This window comes from Hyla sarda, chromosome 7 (genome assembly GCF_029499605.1).
Source record: "Hyla sarda isolate aHylSar1 chromosome 7, aHylSar1.hap1, whole genome shotgun sequence".
Classification (NCBI taxonomy): domain Eukaryota; kingdom Metazoa; phylum Chordata; class Amphibia; order Anura; family Hylidae; genus Hyla; species Hyla sarda.
The window spans coordinates 203,774,031-203,793,666 of NC_079195.1; the positions used below are offsets into that span (position 1 = coordinate 203,774,031).

Sequence of the window (19,636 nt, forward strand, 5' to 3'; positions counted from 1 at the left end):
AGTCCAAGCCCTGGGACTGGTGATCTAAGTGCTACAATTTTTCATATCAACCCCCTCCCCCCCCCCCCCCCCTAATAAAATCACATTAATTTTTTATATTAAGTAAAAGCAAACTCAGTGATCAGGTCCTCAGTGTAGGTAAAATGATGACACTGTGACACATAGGTTCCCATCCAGCAGAGGCCTGCAGCAGCTTCCTGCTATATCAAGAGTTAATAGCTTCGTATACTGTCTCTGGAGTCCATCAATGATAAGAGTGAAAAGTGCTATATTGCTCTAGACCAGTGTTTCCCAACCAGTGTGCCTCCAGCTGTTGCAAAACTACAACTCCCAGCATGCCCGGACAGCCAACGGCTGTCCGGGCATGCTGGGAGTTGTAGTTTTGTAACAGCTGGAGGCACACTGGTTGGGAAACACTGCTCTAGACTTCCCTTCCCATGGCAGGCTGCCTTCCAGCCTTAGGTTTGGTCCTTGGCATCACTGCCCATCAGCTAGTTGACCCCTGGCATTACTCAGCAGCCACTGTGCCACATGCTCCTTGTTGTACATCCGAGCCAGATCACAGGGAGTGTCCCCATTCTTGTTCCTATGGGTCACATGGGTGGCAGTGTGCAGCACCAGGTACTGCACCATGTGCAAATGGCCCTCCTTGGCTGCCAGGTGCAGGGCTATGTTGCCATCGTTGTCCTGCAGGTTGACATCAGCATGGAAGTCCAGAAGCATCTGCATAGTATCCTGGAAGCCGGCCCTGGCAGTGTCATGGGTGACGGAGAAGCCGCTGCTGTCCTGCAGGTTGGGGTTAGCGCCTCGTCTCAGCAAAAGGCCGGCAATAGCCGGACACCCGAGCCTCATCACCTGAGGGGAACACAGCAGGCCTGTTAGCAAGGCTCCACATGTATGCAAGTGTCTTTATCATATATATATATATATATATATATATATATATATATATATATATGACTTCATAATGTATATGTAAAACTTGTATGCACTATGTATATATCTCATGCATTGCAATATAGATATGTAGCTATTTATAAATAAATAACCACACTATGTATATATCTCATGCATTGCAATATAGATATGTAGCTATTTATAAATAAATACATAAATAATTACCACACTATATATTTATATCTTGCATTGCACTATAGATATGTAGCTATGTATAAATAATAACCACACTATGTATATATCTCATGCATTGCAATATAGATATCTAGCTATGTATAAATAATAACCACACTATGTATATATCTCATGCATTGTAATATAGATATCTAGCTATGTATAAATAATAACCACACTATGTATATATCTCTTGCATTGCAATATAGATATCTAGCTATGTATAAATAATAACCACACTATGTATATATCTCATGCATTGCAATATAGATATGTAGCTATGCATAAATAATAACCACACTATGTATATATCTCATGCATTGCAATATAGATATCTAGCTATGTATAAATAATAACCACACTATGTATATATCTCATGTATTGCAATATAGATATGTAGCTATGTATAAATAATAACCACACTATGTATATATATCTCATGCATTGCAATATAGATATCTAGCTATGTATAAATAATAACCACACTATGTATATATATCTCATGCATTGCAATATAGATATCTAGCTATGTATAAATAATAACCACACTATGTATATATCTCATGCATTGCACTATAGATATCTAGCTATGTATAAATAATAACCACACTATGTATATATCTCATGCAGTGCAATATAGCTATGTAGCTATTTATACATAAATAAATAAATAAATAAATAATAACCACTAGACATTGTATGTCACATATTATTTTGGTTCTACAACATGCACGTGTTCACGTGTTACTTTAATCGTATCCTTTTATATAAACACAGTCTAATATCTATTCATCGGTAGCATTTATCCATAATATGCGATGCACAAACTAAATAAATAAATAGATAAATAGATAAATAAATAAATATATAGATAGATGCGAAGGATTTGCAAGAGGCCTGGAGTTTAAAGAAGTGAAAAAATAATGGGGCCCTGTTCTTATATTCTGTCCATGGGAAGTTTATTCTACAGACACAAAATGCTAATATTTTTATATACGTTTAAAATTATGTAAATAATATAATATACAATATGATATTTTCATGCAATAATTGCACAGCCCTATATAAGTATATCATATTTTCATACAATAATTAGAAACACTATATCTATCTCATATCTATCTATATTTATCTATCTCATATATATCTATCTGTATTTATCTATCTCTATTTATCTATCTCATATATATCTATCTGTATTTATCTATCACATATATATCTATCTGTATTTATCTATCTCATATCTATCTGTATCTATCTCATATCTATCTATATTTATCTATCTCATATCTATCTATCTGTATCTATCTCATATCTATCTATATTTATCTATCTCATATCTATATTTATCTATCTCATATCTATCTATCTATCTATCTATCTATATCTATCTCATATCTATATATCTATATTTATCTATCTCATATCTATCTATCTATCTATCTATCTATCTCATATCTATCTATCTCATATCTATCTATCTATCTATCTATCTATCTAGTGTGCGTACAGGCCTTTATAAGTATATAATATTCTCATAAAATAATTGTACAGCCCTATGTGAGTATATCGTACATTATCATAAAGTAATTACAAGCACTATCTATCTATCTATCTATCTATCTCTCATATCTATATATATATATATATATATATATATATATATATATATATATTTTCACACAGTAATTACAATCTGTCTATCTATCTATCTCATATCTATCTATCTATCTATCTATCTATCTCATATCTATCTATCTATCTCATATCTATCTATCTATCTATCTATCTATCTATCTCATATCTATCTATCTATCTCATATCTATCTATCTATCTATCCACCTATCTATCTCCCTCTATCTTATGTGTACAGCCCTATATAGGTACATCTATAATACATTTGTCAATTATGTAGACATCATTTATAGATTTATAGTTATGAAATGTCACTCAGCCAGCTTATTCCGATCTGTATATATATATATATATATATATATATATATATATATATATATATCTTACAATATTCTATGACTGGCAGGTTGGGGCCTTGCACAGTCTCTGCTGCTGGATGAAGTCACCTTAGTAAACAGAGGCGTCTTATCTCAGTAAGGTGTGTCATTGTTGTACCAAGAATACAGATGCAATGTATATTTTAGTAAATGATGTCCTGACAGTAAATCTGATTCCCAGCAAACACAGAGTTAACAGTGATGATGGGGATTCCTATTCTATTACACTGCTCCCCCCCCCCATCATCCCTTATAACTATTATTTTATTTTACACACTAGAGAAAGTCACCAAACTGCAACAATCAAGATTATTTATCCACCCCCCCCCCCCAAAAAAAAAGAGGGAAAATAATGTAACCAAATCCTCTGTCTGAAACTTATAAAATCTATGAATTATATGGAGATAGGATGAGCCCATTATACGTGTCCAACCTCATCCACCAAAGAAACTGGAAATAAAATACAAGCACTGTGCACACCTCATAGCCAGCCATAGTACTAAGGCCTGTGCGTCTACTTAGAGGTATGTTTCCCAACCAGGGTGCCTCCAGCTGTTGCAAAACTACAACTCCCAGCATGCCCGGACAGCCAGAGGCTGTCCGGGCATGCTGGGAGTTGTAGTTTTGCAACAGCTGGAGGCACCCTGGTTGGGAAACACTGACTTATAGAGGCTATAAATAAGAGATGTGCACCCTGCACCACTCTACACCTACAGGCTGCAGCTGCTGCAGAACAGGCAGACATTTTCTAGTAACCCTATATTGGCCACATCACATCCCTGCTGCTTGGTGTGAGGCCTGACACACGTGGGCCCTGCTGTCACCCTCCCACCCTGGGCCTTTCTCACCCTTTTCTGCCCATGGATGATTAAAGGAGTAATACCATTGAAATAATGTATTTTCTCATAAATCATAAACTATTAATATTAATAATTATAATAATAATAATAAACCTCTTTCAAAAATCTATAGCTAATTATAAATCTACTTTGGAAAAAAAAATAATAATAAGGCACTAGGTACACTAGCAGTGTCATTTTACTTGTAATGCACTCATTTGTGAAACAAATGGTTAAGAGTGAAATACACCAGCACCCATTGTGTGCCCAGTCTATAGGGGCAGTCACGATAGTAATTTCCCCCTCTAAGAACTTTTTAGGTAACTTTTGTGTATTCTGGATATTCTAGCTTTATTTTATCCCCAGACTAAGGGCCATAGATGCCTGGAGGGATCGATGTCACATAGAAAGCCATGGGGACTAGCTCAACACCTTTTAGCAGCATCCTGCACAGACTTGCATTATACCCCGCGCTCTTCTCCCTTTTTGCAGAGCATTTACCATATTTGCAGAGCGTGGCCTGCGGTACAGCCAGGAATCTGATCGGGTTACTATTTCCTAAAGGATATTTGGGGGTTTTCAGGACCCTAAAGTAAAAAAGGGGGTTGGGGTTTGGTGGGTGGGGGTGGGGGGGAGGTAGGGGTAAAGGAACAATAATGAGAATAAAAATCAGATACCCAAGAAGTGGATCCACCCTGTCTGGAAGGCGAGCGCAGAGTGCAGCAGACAGCAGAGGATTTGGTTTGCTGTTTGCTCAGTGTGACTACCTGGCAGGGCAAGTTAACCCTTCGTGGCCAGAGTCTCAGGATTCATATTGGATGGGGAAGATGGAGGATGTATGAAGGTTTCTAGGATGTATCGAGCTGCAGATCTGGTATAGATCAGAGGAGACTCGACAATATCCTATACTCGCTGCAGAAATGATGGGGGTTGTACATTAGTGCCAATGAGTCTTTTTTTTTTTTTTTTTTTAAGGCTTAACTAACTATACGTTATAAAAGAAAGTCAGTGATCCCTAAAGGTGGGGGGCATTAACCCTTCATGTGCACAGGGCCTGCTACACAAGAGATCACAATGGACATGTCATGAAGCCCCAAGGAACAGCACCGCTAACCTGCCCTATAACTCCCCCCCCCCCCCCCCCCCCCCCCCCGATCTCCCACCCACCTGTAGGGGTGTCCTTCCGAATCTGTTAGGTGCATCCACATCGGGCGTCCTCGGCAGCAGGTCCTCTAGTTGCTCCACGTCCCCCCGGGCAGCGGCTGTTGACACCAAGTCCGAAAGTGGCTGTGCCATGCTGGGCTGGGGTCCTGGGCAGAGGTGCGGGGCAGGGCAGCGGGTTATTAGTGCATGGCATGAACAGGCTGACAGCCGGGGCTCTGAGCTAATAGGGGGATCGTAGTAAATACTCGTAAAACAGGACCCGCCCCCGGGCACACGTGATGAGCAGATATTCCTGCAAGCCTCCCCTCTTCTTCTTCTTGTGTGCAGCCTCCCCTCTTCTTCTTCTTGTGTGCAGCCTCCCCTCTTCTTCTTCTTGTGTGCAGCCTCCCCTCTTCTTCTTCTTGTGTGCAGCCTCCCCTCTCCTTATTCTTGTGTGCAGCCTCCTCTCTCCTTGTGTGCAGCCTCCCCTCTCCTTATTCTTGTGTGCAGCCTCCTCTCTCCTTGTGTGCAGCCTCCCCTCTCCTTATTCTTGTGTGCAGCCTCCCCTCTTCTTCTTCTTGTGTGCAGCCTCCCCTCTTCTTCTTCTTGTGTGCAGCCTCCCCTCTCCTTCTTCTTGTGTGCAGCCTCCCCTCTCCTTCTTCTTGTGTGCAGCCTCCCCTCTCCTTCTTCTTGTGTGCAGCCTCCCCTCTCCTTCTTCTTGTGTGCAGCCTCCCCTCTCCTTCTTCTTGTGTGCAGCCTCCCCTCTCCTTCTTGTGTGCAGCCTCCCCTCTTCTTCTTCTTGTGTGCAGCCTCCCCTCTCCTTCTTCTTGTGTGCAGCCTCCCCTCTCCTGACTCTATCCCTCCTATGCAATATCCTCACCCTCTCCTTATGCCTAGATCTCCTGGAGCAAAAATCCCTCTAAATCCAGCCCTCACCCCTGCCCTGTCCCTCTCCATCCAAATCCACTGAGCTCCAGCCTCCATCATCTGGCTCCATCCAGCCTCCCTTCCCTCTGCCCTCTGATCAAGACTTCTATCATCTCCAGCCTCCGTCTCATTGCTGCATCTTTGGAGGAACACCAGCTTCCCCTCCTCCCATTCCCTATTCCTCTTCTCAGATATCTCCAGCCCTGTCCTACACTTTCTTGGTAACTCTAGGGAGCCTCCCTCTTGATCTAGAGCTCTGTTCTCCATGTACCATGTAGTTTCTGCCTCCATATATATGCCCAGCATAGCTACTGACTTGCACCCCCTTTCTAGGACTGGCATTGTACCCACTAAAACTCTTCAGATCCTTCCTGACAGGAGGCTGTCAACTCCTCCACCCATCACTTCCCAGCGTTGCATGTGTTGCCGTGTAGACTGATGCCAGGCAATGCACAAGGTAAGGTGTTTAACAATCCTGAAGCTGCCATTGACCTTGGAGTGGTCGTCCGGACACACATTGCATCATTCAGAGAAGTGGATGCAGTCTCCATAAACAGTTTCGGAGGAGTTTGAAGCAGTTTCCGCCTCCACATGTTGAGTCCAGTCTCCAGTGTATTGGCCTCCAGAAATGATGCAACTGCAGTGAGTACTTGTATGTTTGACCCAAGAAGAACTAAATCCACAGTCTCCATTCTAAAGCAGGAAGGACATAAGTATAAACTTCAAAAATGGTGCAGACCAAAGATCAGAGAGGAAAATCCAACAGCCTCCAGAATAGCTGATATGGGGCCTCCAAGAAGCCATCTAAAATGTGACAAGCAAAAAGCTTTAGAGGACAAATGGTCTCCACAGCTGACACTCTATATCCATTGGGAAAGTTGAACTGTAGAGTAAAGCGGAGGGTCCAGGCTGCTGTCTGAGAGTCTTTCCCTGATGTCCTTCAAGTGGCAAAGTCCAATGTCTCCATGGGGCAGGTATGTAACGTTTCAGCACTATTTTTTCCTTCTGTCTTGACATCCCGCCCTCCTCTGCCCTCTAATGTGTAAACTACTTGTGACTCTTAGTATTTGCACCATTCTCATCCCTTGTACTATCCCGGTGCCCATAAGGTGCAGTAGAGTCTGATGCCTTCTGTTACCCCAGATATCAGTCAGTGCCAGGTCTATCACTTTCTCCTCCTCCTGCTTTCCTTCACCTTTTATTCTAATCCACGGAGTAACTGCATTTCTAGACCTCAAGTCCATGCCCCCCCCTCCCCCCTCACCCACCCAGCTGTGCCCTGTCATAGGGCATCACACTGCACATTCCGATTCATGCCCCAATCCCTGCATTCTCCGGCACATGCACTCACTCCTCCCCTCACTGCACTCTCTTCCATGTCACTGTCACTCTCATTCCTGGCGGTATTCTCTTTTCTTTTGCTGCACTGTCTCCATGTAACAACATTTTTATACCTTTGCCATTTTGATGCCTCTTTGATGCCACAAATAATCTTACTGCGCTCCGTTTCTTGCTATTGCTTTTAGTCTTTATGCCATTCTTTTTCATCTTCATGTCACTGTCCTCTCTGGTCCCTGCACTCTCGCCTTTCTCCCTCTGGTCCCTGCACTCTTCTTCCACACTCTCTATCTCATCTGCACATGTCCTCTCCCTGGCACATGTTCTCTTAGCTTCTATCTGTCACTTCTTCTCTTCATGCCACAACTCCTCACTGCAATCCCTGTTATGTCAGCGCTCTATCTTATGTCACTGCTCCTCTCCCTGGGATAAATGCCCTCTCCTCTCTCTGAGATAAATGCCCTCTCCTCTCTCTGAGATAAATGCCCTCTCCTCTCTCTCTCTCTGGGATAAATGCCCTCTCCTCTCTCTGAGATAAATGCCCTCTCCTCTCTCTGAGATAAATGCCCTCTCCTCTCTCTGAGATAAATGCCCTCTCCTCTATCTGGGATAAATGCCCTCTCCTCTCCTCTCTCTCTCTCTCTGAGATAAATGCCCTCTCCTCTCTCTGAGATAAATGCCCTCTCCTCTCTCTGAGATAAATGCCCTCTCCTCTCTCTGAGATAAATGCCCTCTCCTCTATCTGGGATAAATGCCCTCTCCTCTCCTCTCTCTCTCTCTCTGAGATAAATGCCCTCTCCTCTCTCTGAGATAAATGCCCTCTCCTCTCTCTCTCTCTCTGAGATAAATGCCCTCTCCTCTCTCTGAGATAAATGCCCTCTCCTTTCTCTGAGATAAATGCCCTCTCCTCTCCCTGTACCTCTGCTGTCACACGTCCTGTGCCTCCGGTCACTTCAGTCTTCTCCATTTCTCAGCCCCTTCACCAGGCTCCATCCACAGCTCTGCACTATCCTCCATGTGCTGCACTTTCTTCTTCCTACAACAACCGCTATCCCCATTACTATACTGTTCTGCAGGCTACTGGTCCTTATTTTCAGTCACTGCTCTCTCCTCCATACAGTCTTCTCTGCTGTCCTTCAGGTGACAACCCCCCTCATTCCCTAAACACTATGGGGGAGATTTATCAATACCTGTCCAAAGGAAAAGTTGCTGAGTTGCCCATAGCAACCAATCAGATCGCTTCTTTCATTTTTAAATAGTAATCTGAAAAATGAAAGAAGTGATCTGATTGGTTGCTATGGGCAACTCAGCAACTTTTCCATTGGACAGATTTTGATAAATCTCCCCCTATATGCCTCTGGCTCCATTTACTGCACCCCTCTGCTTGTTCTCCTGTCTCTCCACTGTCCTCCATGTGACAGTCCCCATCCCTTCTGTCATGGCACCCCCAACCCCCAAAACTGCTTTCCCTCCTGTCCCTGTCCACCAAGCAACAACCCCTCTCTTTCTTGTCACTGCATTTGAATGTCACTGGCTTGTTACTGCACCCCCTCTGCAACCGCTTTCCCACCTGTCACTGTACTGCCCTCTATGTGACAACCTCTCCCTCCTGTGACCCCTCCTCTACCTTCTGCCATTCCACTTTCCTCCCTGTCACCTCTCTTCTCCCCCTGTCACTGCACTGCCCTCCTGTCACCTCTCCTCTTCCTCCTATCACATCACCTCTCCTCCTTTCCCCCCTGTCTCCTCTCCCCCTCGTCTCCTCTCCCCTGTCACCTCTCCTCTTCTCCCCTGTCACCTCTCCTCTCCCCCCTGTCACCTCTACTCTCCCCCCTGTCACCTCTCCTCCCCCCCTGTCCCCTCTCCTCTTCTCCCCTGTCACCTCTCCTCTCTCCCCCTGTCACCTCTCCTCTCCCCCTGTCACCTCTCCTCTTCTCCCCTGTCACCTCTCCTGCTCTCCCCCAAGTCACCTCTCCTCACCCCCTGTCACCTCTCCTCTTGTCTCCCCTTGTCACCTCTCCTCTCCCCCTGTCACCTCTCCTCCCCCCTGTCACCTCTCCCCTCCTCTTCTCCCCTGTCACCTCCTCCCCCCCCCTGTCACCTCTCCTCCCCCCTGTCACCTCTCCCCCCTGTCACCTCTCCTCTTCTCCCCCTGTCACCTCCTCTCCCCCCGTCACCTCTCCTCCCCCCTGTCACCTCTCCTCCCCCCTGTCACCTCTCCTCTTCTCCCCCTGTCACCTCCTCTCCCCCCTGTCACCTCTCCTCCCCCCTGTCACCTCTCCTCTTCTCCCTCTGTCACCTCTCCTCTTCTCCACCTGTCACCTCTCCTCTCCCCCTGTCACCTCTCCTCTCCCCCTGTCACCTCTCCTCTCCCCCCTGTCACCTCTCCTCTTCTCCACCTGTCACCTCTCCTCTCCCCCTGTCACCTCTCCTCTCCCCCTGTCACCTCTACTCTCCCCCCTGTCACCTCTCCTCTCCCCCTGTCACCTCTACTCTCCCCCCTGTCACCTCTCCTCTTCTCCCTCTGTCACCTCTCCTCTTCTCCACCTGTCACCTCTCCTCTCCCCCTGTCACCTCTCCTCTCCCCCTGTCACCTCTCCTCTCCCCCCTGTCACCTCTCCTCTTCTCCACCTGTCACCTCTCCTCTCCCCCTGTCACCTCTCCTCTCCCCCTGTCACCTCTCCTCTCCCCCTGTCACCTCTCCTCTCCCCCCTGTCACCTCTCCTCTTCTCCACCTGTCACCTCTCCTCTCCCCCTGTCACCTCTCCTCTCCCCCTGTCACCTCTACTCTCCCCCCTGTCACCTCTCCTCTCCCCCTGTCACCTCTACTCTCCCCCCTGTCACCTCTCCTCTTCTCCCCTGTCACCTCTACTCTCCCCCCCTGTCACCTCTCCTCCCCGTCACCTCTCCCCCCTGTCACCTCTCCCCCTGTCACCTCTCCTCCCCCCCCTGTCACCTCTCCCCCTGTCACCTCTCCCCCTGTCAGCCATAGTCCTGCAGCCTCTCTCCAGCCATATCGCAGTTCCTGTCACTCAGCCCCCAGTGTGCCCAATCTGTGCCCTGCACTACAGACTATAAATCATGTCTGCCCCCCCCCCCCCTCCCCCACCGGCACCCACCTTACTAGTAGTGAGTGGCCCCGCTCTGCTCAGCGCTCGCCCTCCCTCCCCTCCTCCTCCTCTATCTCACTCGCTGCCGGTTTTTTCCTCTTCGGCTTTTTTTGAAAATAAAAAAAAATGAGCGCTCTTACGAGACCCCGCCCAGACCACGCCCCCTGTAACGGCACAAATGTTAAGGAAGATCGTGACAGATCCCTTCATACTGTACTGGAGACCGAACGAGAATAACGGCGACCCCCCGGGGCACTGACTACCCGGGCTGGGGAGGAAACCCCCTCCTTATATCCCGCGGGCAGGCTGGAAAATGTGCGCGGTCACGTTATACTGCTGCGTCCCCTTTAAGAGCTCAACCGGTCTGTTACATAAGATCCCACGAGAACGTTCGAATTCATAGAATGTTGATACAATGTAACGTGTCTGCTGTCACTGGATACAAAGTAACGAGTCACATCCCGGCTGCCGGACGTTCCATTAGAAGACGCAGGAGAGTGAGAACAGCCCCCTGCTGTATTGTGTGCGGTACTGCACCTGCTCGCGTACCTGACATCACTGCCAGCACCAACAGCTCGAAAAATGGCGGCAGATCCACCAGATAGTGACACAGAGCAGGGACTGCCAGGAGGGACCACTCCATACAGCAAGAAAAAGTTCTGATATGGAGGACGACAACTTTTATGTGGCTTTTTTTTATTTATTAATTTTTTTTTATCTGAAAAAAAAAAAATAAAATAAACACACACACACAAAAAAAGGCTACTTAAAACTGTCCCTACGTTTTGCATTCCCAAGAGTTTTTTGTGGCGTTTTCTTTTTTTTTGAGAAAAATAAATAAATAAATAAAAAAAAAATAAAAATAAAACACAACTTTAACCCCTTAAGGACCCTCAGTGTTATCTGAGATCTACATTTCTGGTCTGCTCATGGCATTTTTTTTATTTTTTTTTACCGATACCATTTTTGCATAGTTTGGACTTTTTGGTCGCTTTATACTATTTTTTTTTCTGGGATGTGATAAAAAATCAGCAATGTGGGGGGCTTAGAATTGTTTTGCATATACGGTGTTGACCATGTAGGATCAGGAATGTGATCATTTAGTAATATGGAGAATTCAGCAATCCATTTTTTTAAAATGTTATTTTATTTAACCCCTTAAGGACCAAGCTGTTTTCTGTTTTTGCTCTTTCGTTTTTTCCTCCTTACCTTTTAAAAATCATAACCCTTTCAATTTTGCACCTAAAAATCCATATCATGGCTTATTTTTTGCGCCACCAATTCTACTTTGCAGTGACATCAGTCATTTTATCCAAAAAACTACGGCGAAATGGGAAAAAAATAATCATTGTGCGACAAAATTGAAGAAAAAAACACCATTTTGTAAATTTTGGGGGCTTCTGTTTCTACGCCGTACATTTTTCGGTAAAAATGACACCTTATCTTTATTCTTTAGGTACATATGATTAAAATGATACCCTACTTATATAGGTTGGTTTTTGTCGTACTTTTGGAAAAAATCATAACTACATGCAGGAAAATTTATACATTTAAAATTGTCCTCTTTTTATCCCTATAACTTTTTTATTTTTCCGTGTACAGGGTGTTTTGAGGGCTAATTTTTTGCCCCCTTATGACATCACGCCCTACCCCCAATGCAAGCCTATGGGAGGAGGCGTGACACTCCTGGATAAAATATGCTTCTTTCTATTTAATTTTCCACTTTGAAAAAATGACCACTAGGGGTCTCCCTACCAGTGTTTTTTTTTTTTATAGATTTCAGACTCATGCTGGAGTCCTAAATCTCAGACTGCAGCCGGGACACAGACAAACTCAGCACTGCTCCCTGCCAGAGAGTTTGTCTGTGTCCCGGCTGCAGTCTGAGATTTAGGACTCCAGCATGAGTCTGAAATCTATAAAAAAAAAAGCACTGGTAGGGAGACCCCTAGTGGTCATTTTTTCAAAGTGGAAAATTGAATAGAAACAAGCATATTTTTTTAATAACATGCAATTGGAAAGTCAGTCTGCATACATTAATCTATAATATATCAAAAGTTTTTTTTTGATGAAAGGTACCGTTTAAGCACTTGCCCTTTTTTATTGCAGCAGAGCATATCTATATATTATTCTGTTTTTATATTCCAATTTGTATGCATACTGTATATTAATATAATAAAATATATTTTTAACCACATTTTTAGTCTTCTTACTGCTCGGCACACCTTTAGGTGTTATTCATGTTGTAACCTAGAAAAAAAATTACATTACACATTGAATCAGAAGTGATTTAGTGTAATTTTTGCTCTAGATTTAAAGGGGTTCTCCGGCGCTTAGACATCTTATCCCCTATCCAAAGGGGATCTTGCACGCTGCACCCCAGTTAAAATCAGTCCCTGGAGCATGTTCGCTCCGGGTCTGATTACTGTCGATCACGGGGCTGGAGCATTGTGATGTCAAGGCTCCGCCCCGTGCGACGTCACACTCCGCACCCTAAATGCAAGCCTATGGGAGGGGGCGTGACACGCCCCCTCCCATAGGCTTGCATTGAGGGGCGGAGCGTGACGTCACACGGGGGCGGAGGCGTGACGTCACACGCCGCCACTAATCAGACCCGGAGCGAACATGCTCTGGGGACTGATTTTAACTGGGGTGCTGCGTGCAAGATCACGGGGGTCCCCAGCGGCGGGACCCCCGCGATCAGGCATCTTATCCCCTATCCTTTCTATAGGGGTTAAGATGTCTAAGCGCCGGAGTACCCCTTTAATGCCTCAGCCACTAACAATATTGTAGATTTGTGATTGATTTCACCATGTTCTGTGTATAGGGGGCGATCAACGAATGATTGATCAACCAATGATGATTCTGCAACAAAAAACATATGTAACACATGCAGGTTAATTTTTTTTTGTTTTTTTGCTGCATATTTGTGACAGATCTCCATGAAAAAAAATGTTGAGTCTTGTAGGATGTATTCAGTGTAAGTCCCTATGGCAGAGCGGTAAATACGGAGCTGGTTGTGAAGAATGCACATGCACGCCCGGTCCATAGATTGCAAGGAATGCTTAGAGCACAGAATTATGTAAAGTGGTCAGTGATAAATCATGTACAATATCCAATAATGCTGCCCTACTGCCCAAATAACAGAGTGCCTAAATAATAATGCCGTACACCTTCCTAATAATACTGTCATATACTATGTTGATGCACATTTCCCTATGTAGGGTGGTGGAGGCCCCAGGGAACTTTCCCCTATGTTCCAGCCCTGAGTGACCTTGTCACATGACCGCCATCACTACATCTGCTGCCTATGGATGATTGAGTCATCTGGGCTTCTGGACATTAAAGGGGTACTCCGGTGAAAAATATATATTTTTTTAAATCAACTGGTACCAGAACGTTAAACAGATTTTTAAATTGCTTCTATATCAAAATCTTAATCCTTCCAGTACTTATCAGCTGCTGTTTGCTCCAGAGGAAGTTCTTTTCTTTCTAAATTTCTTTTCTCTCTGACCATAGTGCTCTCTGCTGACACCTATGTCTGTCTCAGGAACTGACAAGAGCAGGAGCAAATCCCCATAGCAAACCTCTCCTGCTCTTGACAGTTTCTGAGACAGACAGAGGTGTCAGCAGAGAGCACTGTGGTCAGACAGAAAATAAATTTAAAGGGGTACTCCGGTGAAAAACTTTTTTTTTTTTAATCAACTGGTGCCAGAAAGTTAAACAGATTTGTTAATTACTTCTATTAAAAAATCTTAATCCTTCCTGTACTTATTAGCGGCTGAATACTACAGTGGAAATTCTTTTCTGTTTGAAACACAGAGCTGTCTGCTGACATCACGAGCACAGTGCTCTCTGCTGACATCTCTGTCCATTTTAAGAACTGTCCAGAGTAAAAGGAAATCCCCATAGCAAACATATGCTGTTCTGGACAGTACCTAAAATGGACAGAGATGTCAGCAGAGAGCACTGTGCTCATGATGTCAGCGGAGAGCTCTGTGTTTCAAAAAGAAAATAATTTCCGCTGTAGTATTCAGCAGCTAATAAGTACTGGAAGGATTACGATTTTTAAATAGAAGTAATTTACAAATCTGTTTAAAGTTCTGGCACCAGTTGATTTTTAAGAAATAATTTTTGACCGGAGTGCCCCCTTAAATTAAATGGGCTCTTTGCCACAGTGCACTCCATTTGGGTTAATTAAAGGAGTACTGCAGCCTTAGACACATTGTCCACAGTGTCTGATCACTGGGGTCCGACTGCTGAGACCACCGCAATCTCCCGTACAGGGACCCGGTACTGCCATGGCTCTACACGACTAAGGATTCTGTCGTCGACCTCACTAAGAAGTTGGCAGACATGCCCCCTCCATTTAGCTCTATGGGAGAGGCGGGGAGGCACGAACGCTGCATCTCAACCTCTCCCATAGAGATACATGGAGGCGGCATGTTGGCCGCGGCATCATGCTGCGATCAACACGACCTCCTGCATGGGGAGAGCCGCAGAAGAGCCGGGGCTCCATACAGGGGGTCCCAGCAGTTGGTCCCCCCGCGATCAGACACTTATCCCCTATCCTGCAGATAGTGGATAAGTTGTCTAAGGCCGCAGTACTCCTTTAAATGCATTTTAGGGACCACATTTCACTTGTATTTCTCTTATGCCATATTGCCGAATGTCCAACCGGCCCCTGCTCAGACATTCATATTGCCAAATTTATCATTGGTTTTAACTGTGTTTTTGGTGCTAAATTTGAACCCTCTTAACGACAGTGGGCGTATGAACATCCTGATGCAGTGGTACTTAACGCACAAGGATGAACATTTATGTCCTATACATGACGCGAGCACTGGACCGGTGCTCGCATCATGCATGGCAGGTTCCAGATGCTATCAGCAGTTGGGACCTGACGGTAATAGCGGATATCTACAATCACGCCGATGTGCGCTATTAATCCCTCAGATTCTGTAATTAATACAGATCACGGCATCTGCGGCAATGCAGCCATTATATTGAATGATCGGATCGCCTGCGGCACTGCTGTGGGGATCTGATCATCCAAAATGGCGGACGGAAGTCCCCTCACCTTCCTCTGCCACTCTCCCGGGGTCTTCTGCTCTGGTCTGACATCAAGCAGACTAGAGAAGAAGATTGCCGGTAATACTGATCAGTGCTATGCCGTGTGCAAATGACTGCTATAAATAGTTTCCTATGGGGACATAAAAAGTGTTAAAAAAAAGTTAAAAAAAGTAAAAAGAAAAATGGAAAAATCCCCTCCCTCAATAAGAATGTAAATCGCCCCTTTTTCCCATTTTACCCCCAAAAAGCGTGTGTAAATATCCGAACAATCAAAATATAATGTGAATGATCCCGTATGGTGAACGGCGTAAATGTAGAAAAAAAAAAATCCAAAATTGCTGCTTTTTGGTCACATCACATTCTCAAAAATGTTAATAAAAAGCGACAAAAATGTCATGTACCGTATTTTTCGCCATATAAGACGTTCCGGCATATAAGACGCACCCAATTTTAAAGGAGGAAAATCTAGAAAAAAAAGATTCTGAACCAAATACTGTAGTAAAATATTTTATATCAGTATAGTTCCCCCACAATAGTTGGCAGTATAATTCCCCCACCATGGTTGGCAGTATAGTTCCCCCACAATGGTAGACAGTATAGTTCCCCCACAATGGTAGGCAGCTCCTCCCCCCTCCCCCCCACAATGGTTGGCAGTATAGTTCCCCCACAATAGTTGGCAGTATAGTTCCCCCACAATGGTAGGCAGCTCCCCCCCCTCCACAATGGTTGGCAGTATAGTTCCCCCGCAATGGTTGTCAGTATAGTTACCCCACAATGGTTGGCAGTATAGCCCCCCCCACAATAGTTGGCAGTATAGTTCCCCCACAATGGTAGGCAGCTCCCCCCCCTCCACAATGGTTGTCAGTATAGTTCCCCCACAATGGTTGGCAGTATAGTCCCCCCACAATAGTTGGCAGTATAGTTCCCCCACAATGGTAGGCAGCTCCCCCCCACAGACATACAGCTTCCAGCCATATACAGTGTACGGCTGGAGGCTGTATGTCTGTACTGCTGCCCCCACAGTGTTCCGGTCACCGCTCCTCTGGCCCGGTGTCACAATCTACTGCTATGTCCTATGGACCATAGCAGTAGGTGCCGGGACCGGAGGAGCGGTGACCAGAACGCTGAAGATTACACACCGCCGGTCACTCACCAGGCCCCGGTCAGCGCGCGTCTTCCTCCGGTCCTCCGGCGCCTCTATGGTTGTACGCACGGGACGTCACTGAGGTCCCGTGCGTACAACCATAGAGAGGCGGAGGATCGCAGGAAGACCGCAGGAGGACCGAAGGAGGACGCAGATCAGCCGGGGAATGGTGAGTGACCCGCGGACATCCTTATGTCCCGAAAAGATTTTTCGGGACATAGGGATGTCCGGCATAGGAAAACCTATGATTTTATCTGCCCGGGCCGGCTCCTGTGTGCGGCTGCAGGCGGGGCCGGCCAGAGCAGGTAAAAACTAATACTGTATATTAAAAACCAGGGGGCCTTCAGCTGTTGTGAAACTACAACTACCAGCATGCCCAGACAGCCTTTGCCGGTCCGGGCATGCTGGGAGTTGTAGTTTCAGAACAGCTGGAGGCACCCTGGTTTTTAGTATACAGTTATCAGTAATTCACTTGCCCGGCGCCCGGAACTGTATGTTCCAGGCGTAGGGCAATAAACATAGCCAGTGTGAGGGGAAAAATTCACCGGCGGTCATGAGGCTGCTGCGGGTGGGGAGCGGGTAGTCAGCGCTGTACCGCACCGCCGCAGCCTCTGTACTTACCGCTGACTTCCCGCTCTCGCCCGCAGCAGCCTCGGGCGTATATTCGCCGTATAAGACGCACCAACTTTTCCCCCCACGTTTTGGGGAAGAAAAAGTGCGTCTTATTCGGCGAAAAATACGGTATATGCAAAAGTGGTACTAAAAAAAAATACAGGTAAAAAATTAGCCATCATACATTTTGTATCCGAAAAAATGGAGACGTTATAGGTGTTCAAAATAGGACAAATTTAAACATACTTATTTTGTAAAAAGAAAGTTTGTGATTTTTAAAAGCAGTACAATAATAGAAAAGTATGTAAACATCAATATCATTTTAATCGTATTGACCCACAGATTAAAGAAGACATGTCATTTTAACCGTAAAGTGTACAACGTGAAAATGAAATCTTCCAACATTGCGGTTTTCATTTACATTTCCTCACACAAATAATAATTTTTTTGGGTTTGTCATACATTTTATGGTAAAATGAGTGAAGTCATTACAAAATTGGTCGCGCAAAAAACAAGCCCTCATATTGGTCTGTGGATGGAAATATAAAAGAGTTATGGGTTTTAGAAAGTGAGGAGGAAAAAAATGAAAAACGCTAAAATAAAATTGTACTGGTCCTTAAAGGGGTACTCCTCCCCTAGACATCTTATCCCCTATCCAAAGGATAGGGGATAAGATGTCTGATTGCTCCCTTAATGCAAGTCTATGGGAGGGGGCGTGACGGCCGCCATGCCCCCTCCAATAGACTTGCCAGTCACCAGATGAAAAGGGTGCTGCAGGAGAGATCCCGGGGGTTCCCAGCGGTGAGACTCCCGCGATCAGACATCTTATCCCCTATCCTTTGGATAGGGGATAAGAAGTCTAGGGGCGGAGTACCCCTTTAAGGCAAAAATGTGCTTGGTCGTTGAGGGGTTAAAAAAATTACAAAAATTTGGATTTTTAATCATACTTTTTAAATAATCAAAAACAGTGTGGTTGAAGTCAAAAGGGCTTTCACTTTTGCAGTGGTAGCTGATTTATCACTACTATTTTTGCGGATTATTATCTTTTTGTAACCTCACTTTGGCCCACACAGCTTACTATGGCTACTTTCACACTGTCGTCATGATCCTGCCTGTTCTTGACCCATTATTCATCAATAACGGATCATGAATTAATGGATCAAATAACTGATTACAGCGGATCATAACAGATGGCAAATGTCTGTTATTTCAATGGATATTCTGTTAAAATAACGGACATTAGCCATCAGTTATGATCCATTATTTTATCCCTTATGATCCCTTATTGTCCGCTAATTCTAACCCCTTTTTGACTTCCTGGTTTAGTGGCTTTACTGAGCATGCTCAGTAGCAGTAACGGGTCATAACGGAATATACAAATAACTGGTACTAAGGCTGGGTTCACATATGTGCGGCATTCGGCACAGTTTTACTCTGGCATGCACTGAGGGAAACTGATGCTAGAGTTGATCCCATTCATTTGAATTGGACAGTTCACAATCATCCAGCATCTAAATTTCGCCGGCAAATGGTTGGACAAGCTGGAGGGCATCGGACAGTGGAACGCAGCAAGATGTGTTCCCCTGTCTGTTTCCCAGAAACAATAGACGCCGGATGCCATACAACTGGTAACAAGTTGGCATCAGTTGTGGCATCAGTTGCGTCAAGATTTAGGCTGAGTTCACCTATGCCGGATGCTGGACATTTGTGCTCATCCGTCATCCATAGATTTCAATGTTAACATTTTTACGTCTGTTATTCGATCGTTATTTTTGACGGGAGAAAAATTTGTGCATGCACCGTTCTTTGTCCCTTCAAAATAACTGATGTCATTCATAGCAGGCTATAACTGGTGACAATGGATGCTCAAAAAATCCCATTGACATGAATGGCAAAAAGATGATAACGGGAGAATTTACAGGGTGACACCGGTAGTGTGAAAGGTGCCTTAGATCTACCTATTTATAGAGAATGTGCACCTTTTTGATACATTTGGGGAAAGTACACAAGACATACACACAGAAAAACGGTGGGAGAAAGAACTTAATATACACAGTCATTGATAAATCCCCCCCCCAGGATCTTACATGAGTCAAACTATTGATAAGTTATATATAAGGATGTGTTGCAGCTCCTAATGCTGTCTCTGTGATAATACCAAATCAAAACCATACTGTATAACACTGTGATAAAATAAAATATAGTAATAAACAATTATAGCAATGATCCTAGGACGTAAATGGATAAATTGATTGGATCCAAAAAGAAGTATTTGAGAGGAGACGTAATTCTACTGTTCATCATAACAG

General features: G+C 44.7%; 1 protein-coding gene across 1 annotated transcript; it reads right to left on the minus strand.

Annotated features, from left to right (window-relative positions):
* Positions 1-379: 379 nt before the first annotated feature.
* Positions 380-5,609, minus strand: CDKN2C (cyclin dependent kinase inhibitor 2C). Its single transcript, XM_056530125.1, has 2 exons — positions 5,151-5,609; positions 380-855 (listed from the first exon to the last, which is right to left on the minus strand). The coding sequence occupies exons 1-2, from the start codon at positions 5,277-5,279 to the stop codon at positions 478-480; spliced, it is 507 nt and encodes a 168-aa protein (XP_056386100.1). The 5' UTR covers positions 5,280-5,609; the 3' UTR covers positions 380-477.
* Positions 5,610-19,636: the final 14,027 nt, after the last annotated feature.

Bases quoted from the DNA above. Each gene is read 5' to 3' on its own strand.
- CDKN2C (XM_056530125.1), bottom strand. From the start codon at position 5,279: ATGGCACAGCCACTTTCGGACTTGGTGTCAACAGCCGCTGCCCGGGGG. The intron at 856-5,150 runs GTGGGTGGGAGA...TGTTCCCCTCAG, and splicing joins TCGGAAGGACACCCCTACAG to GTGATGAGGCTCGGGTGTCC.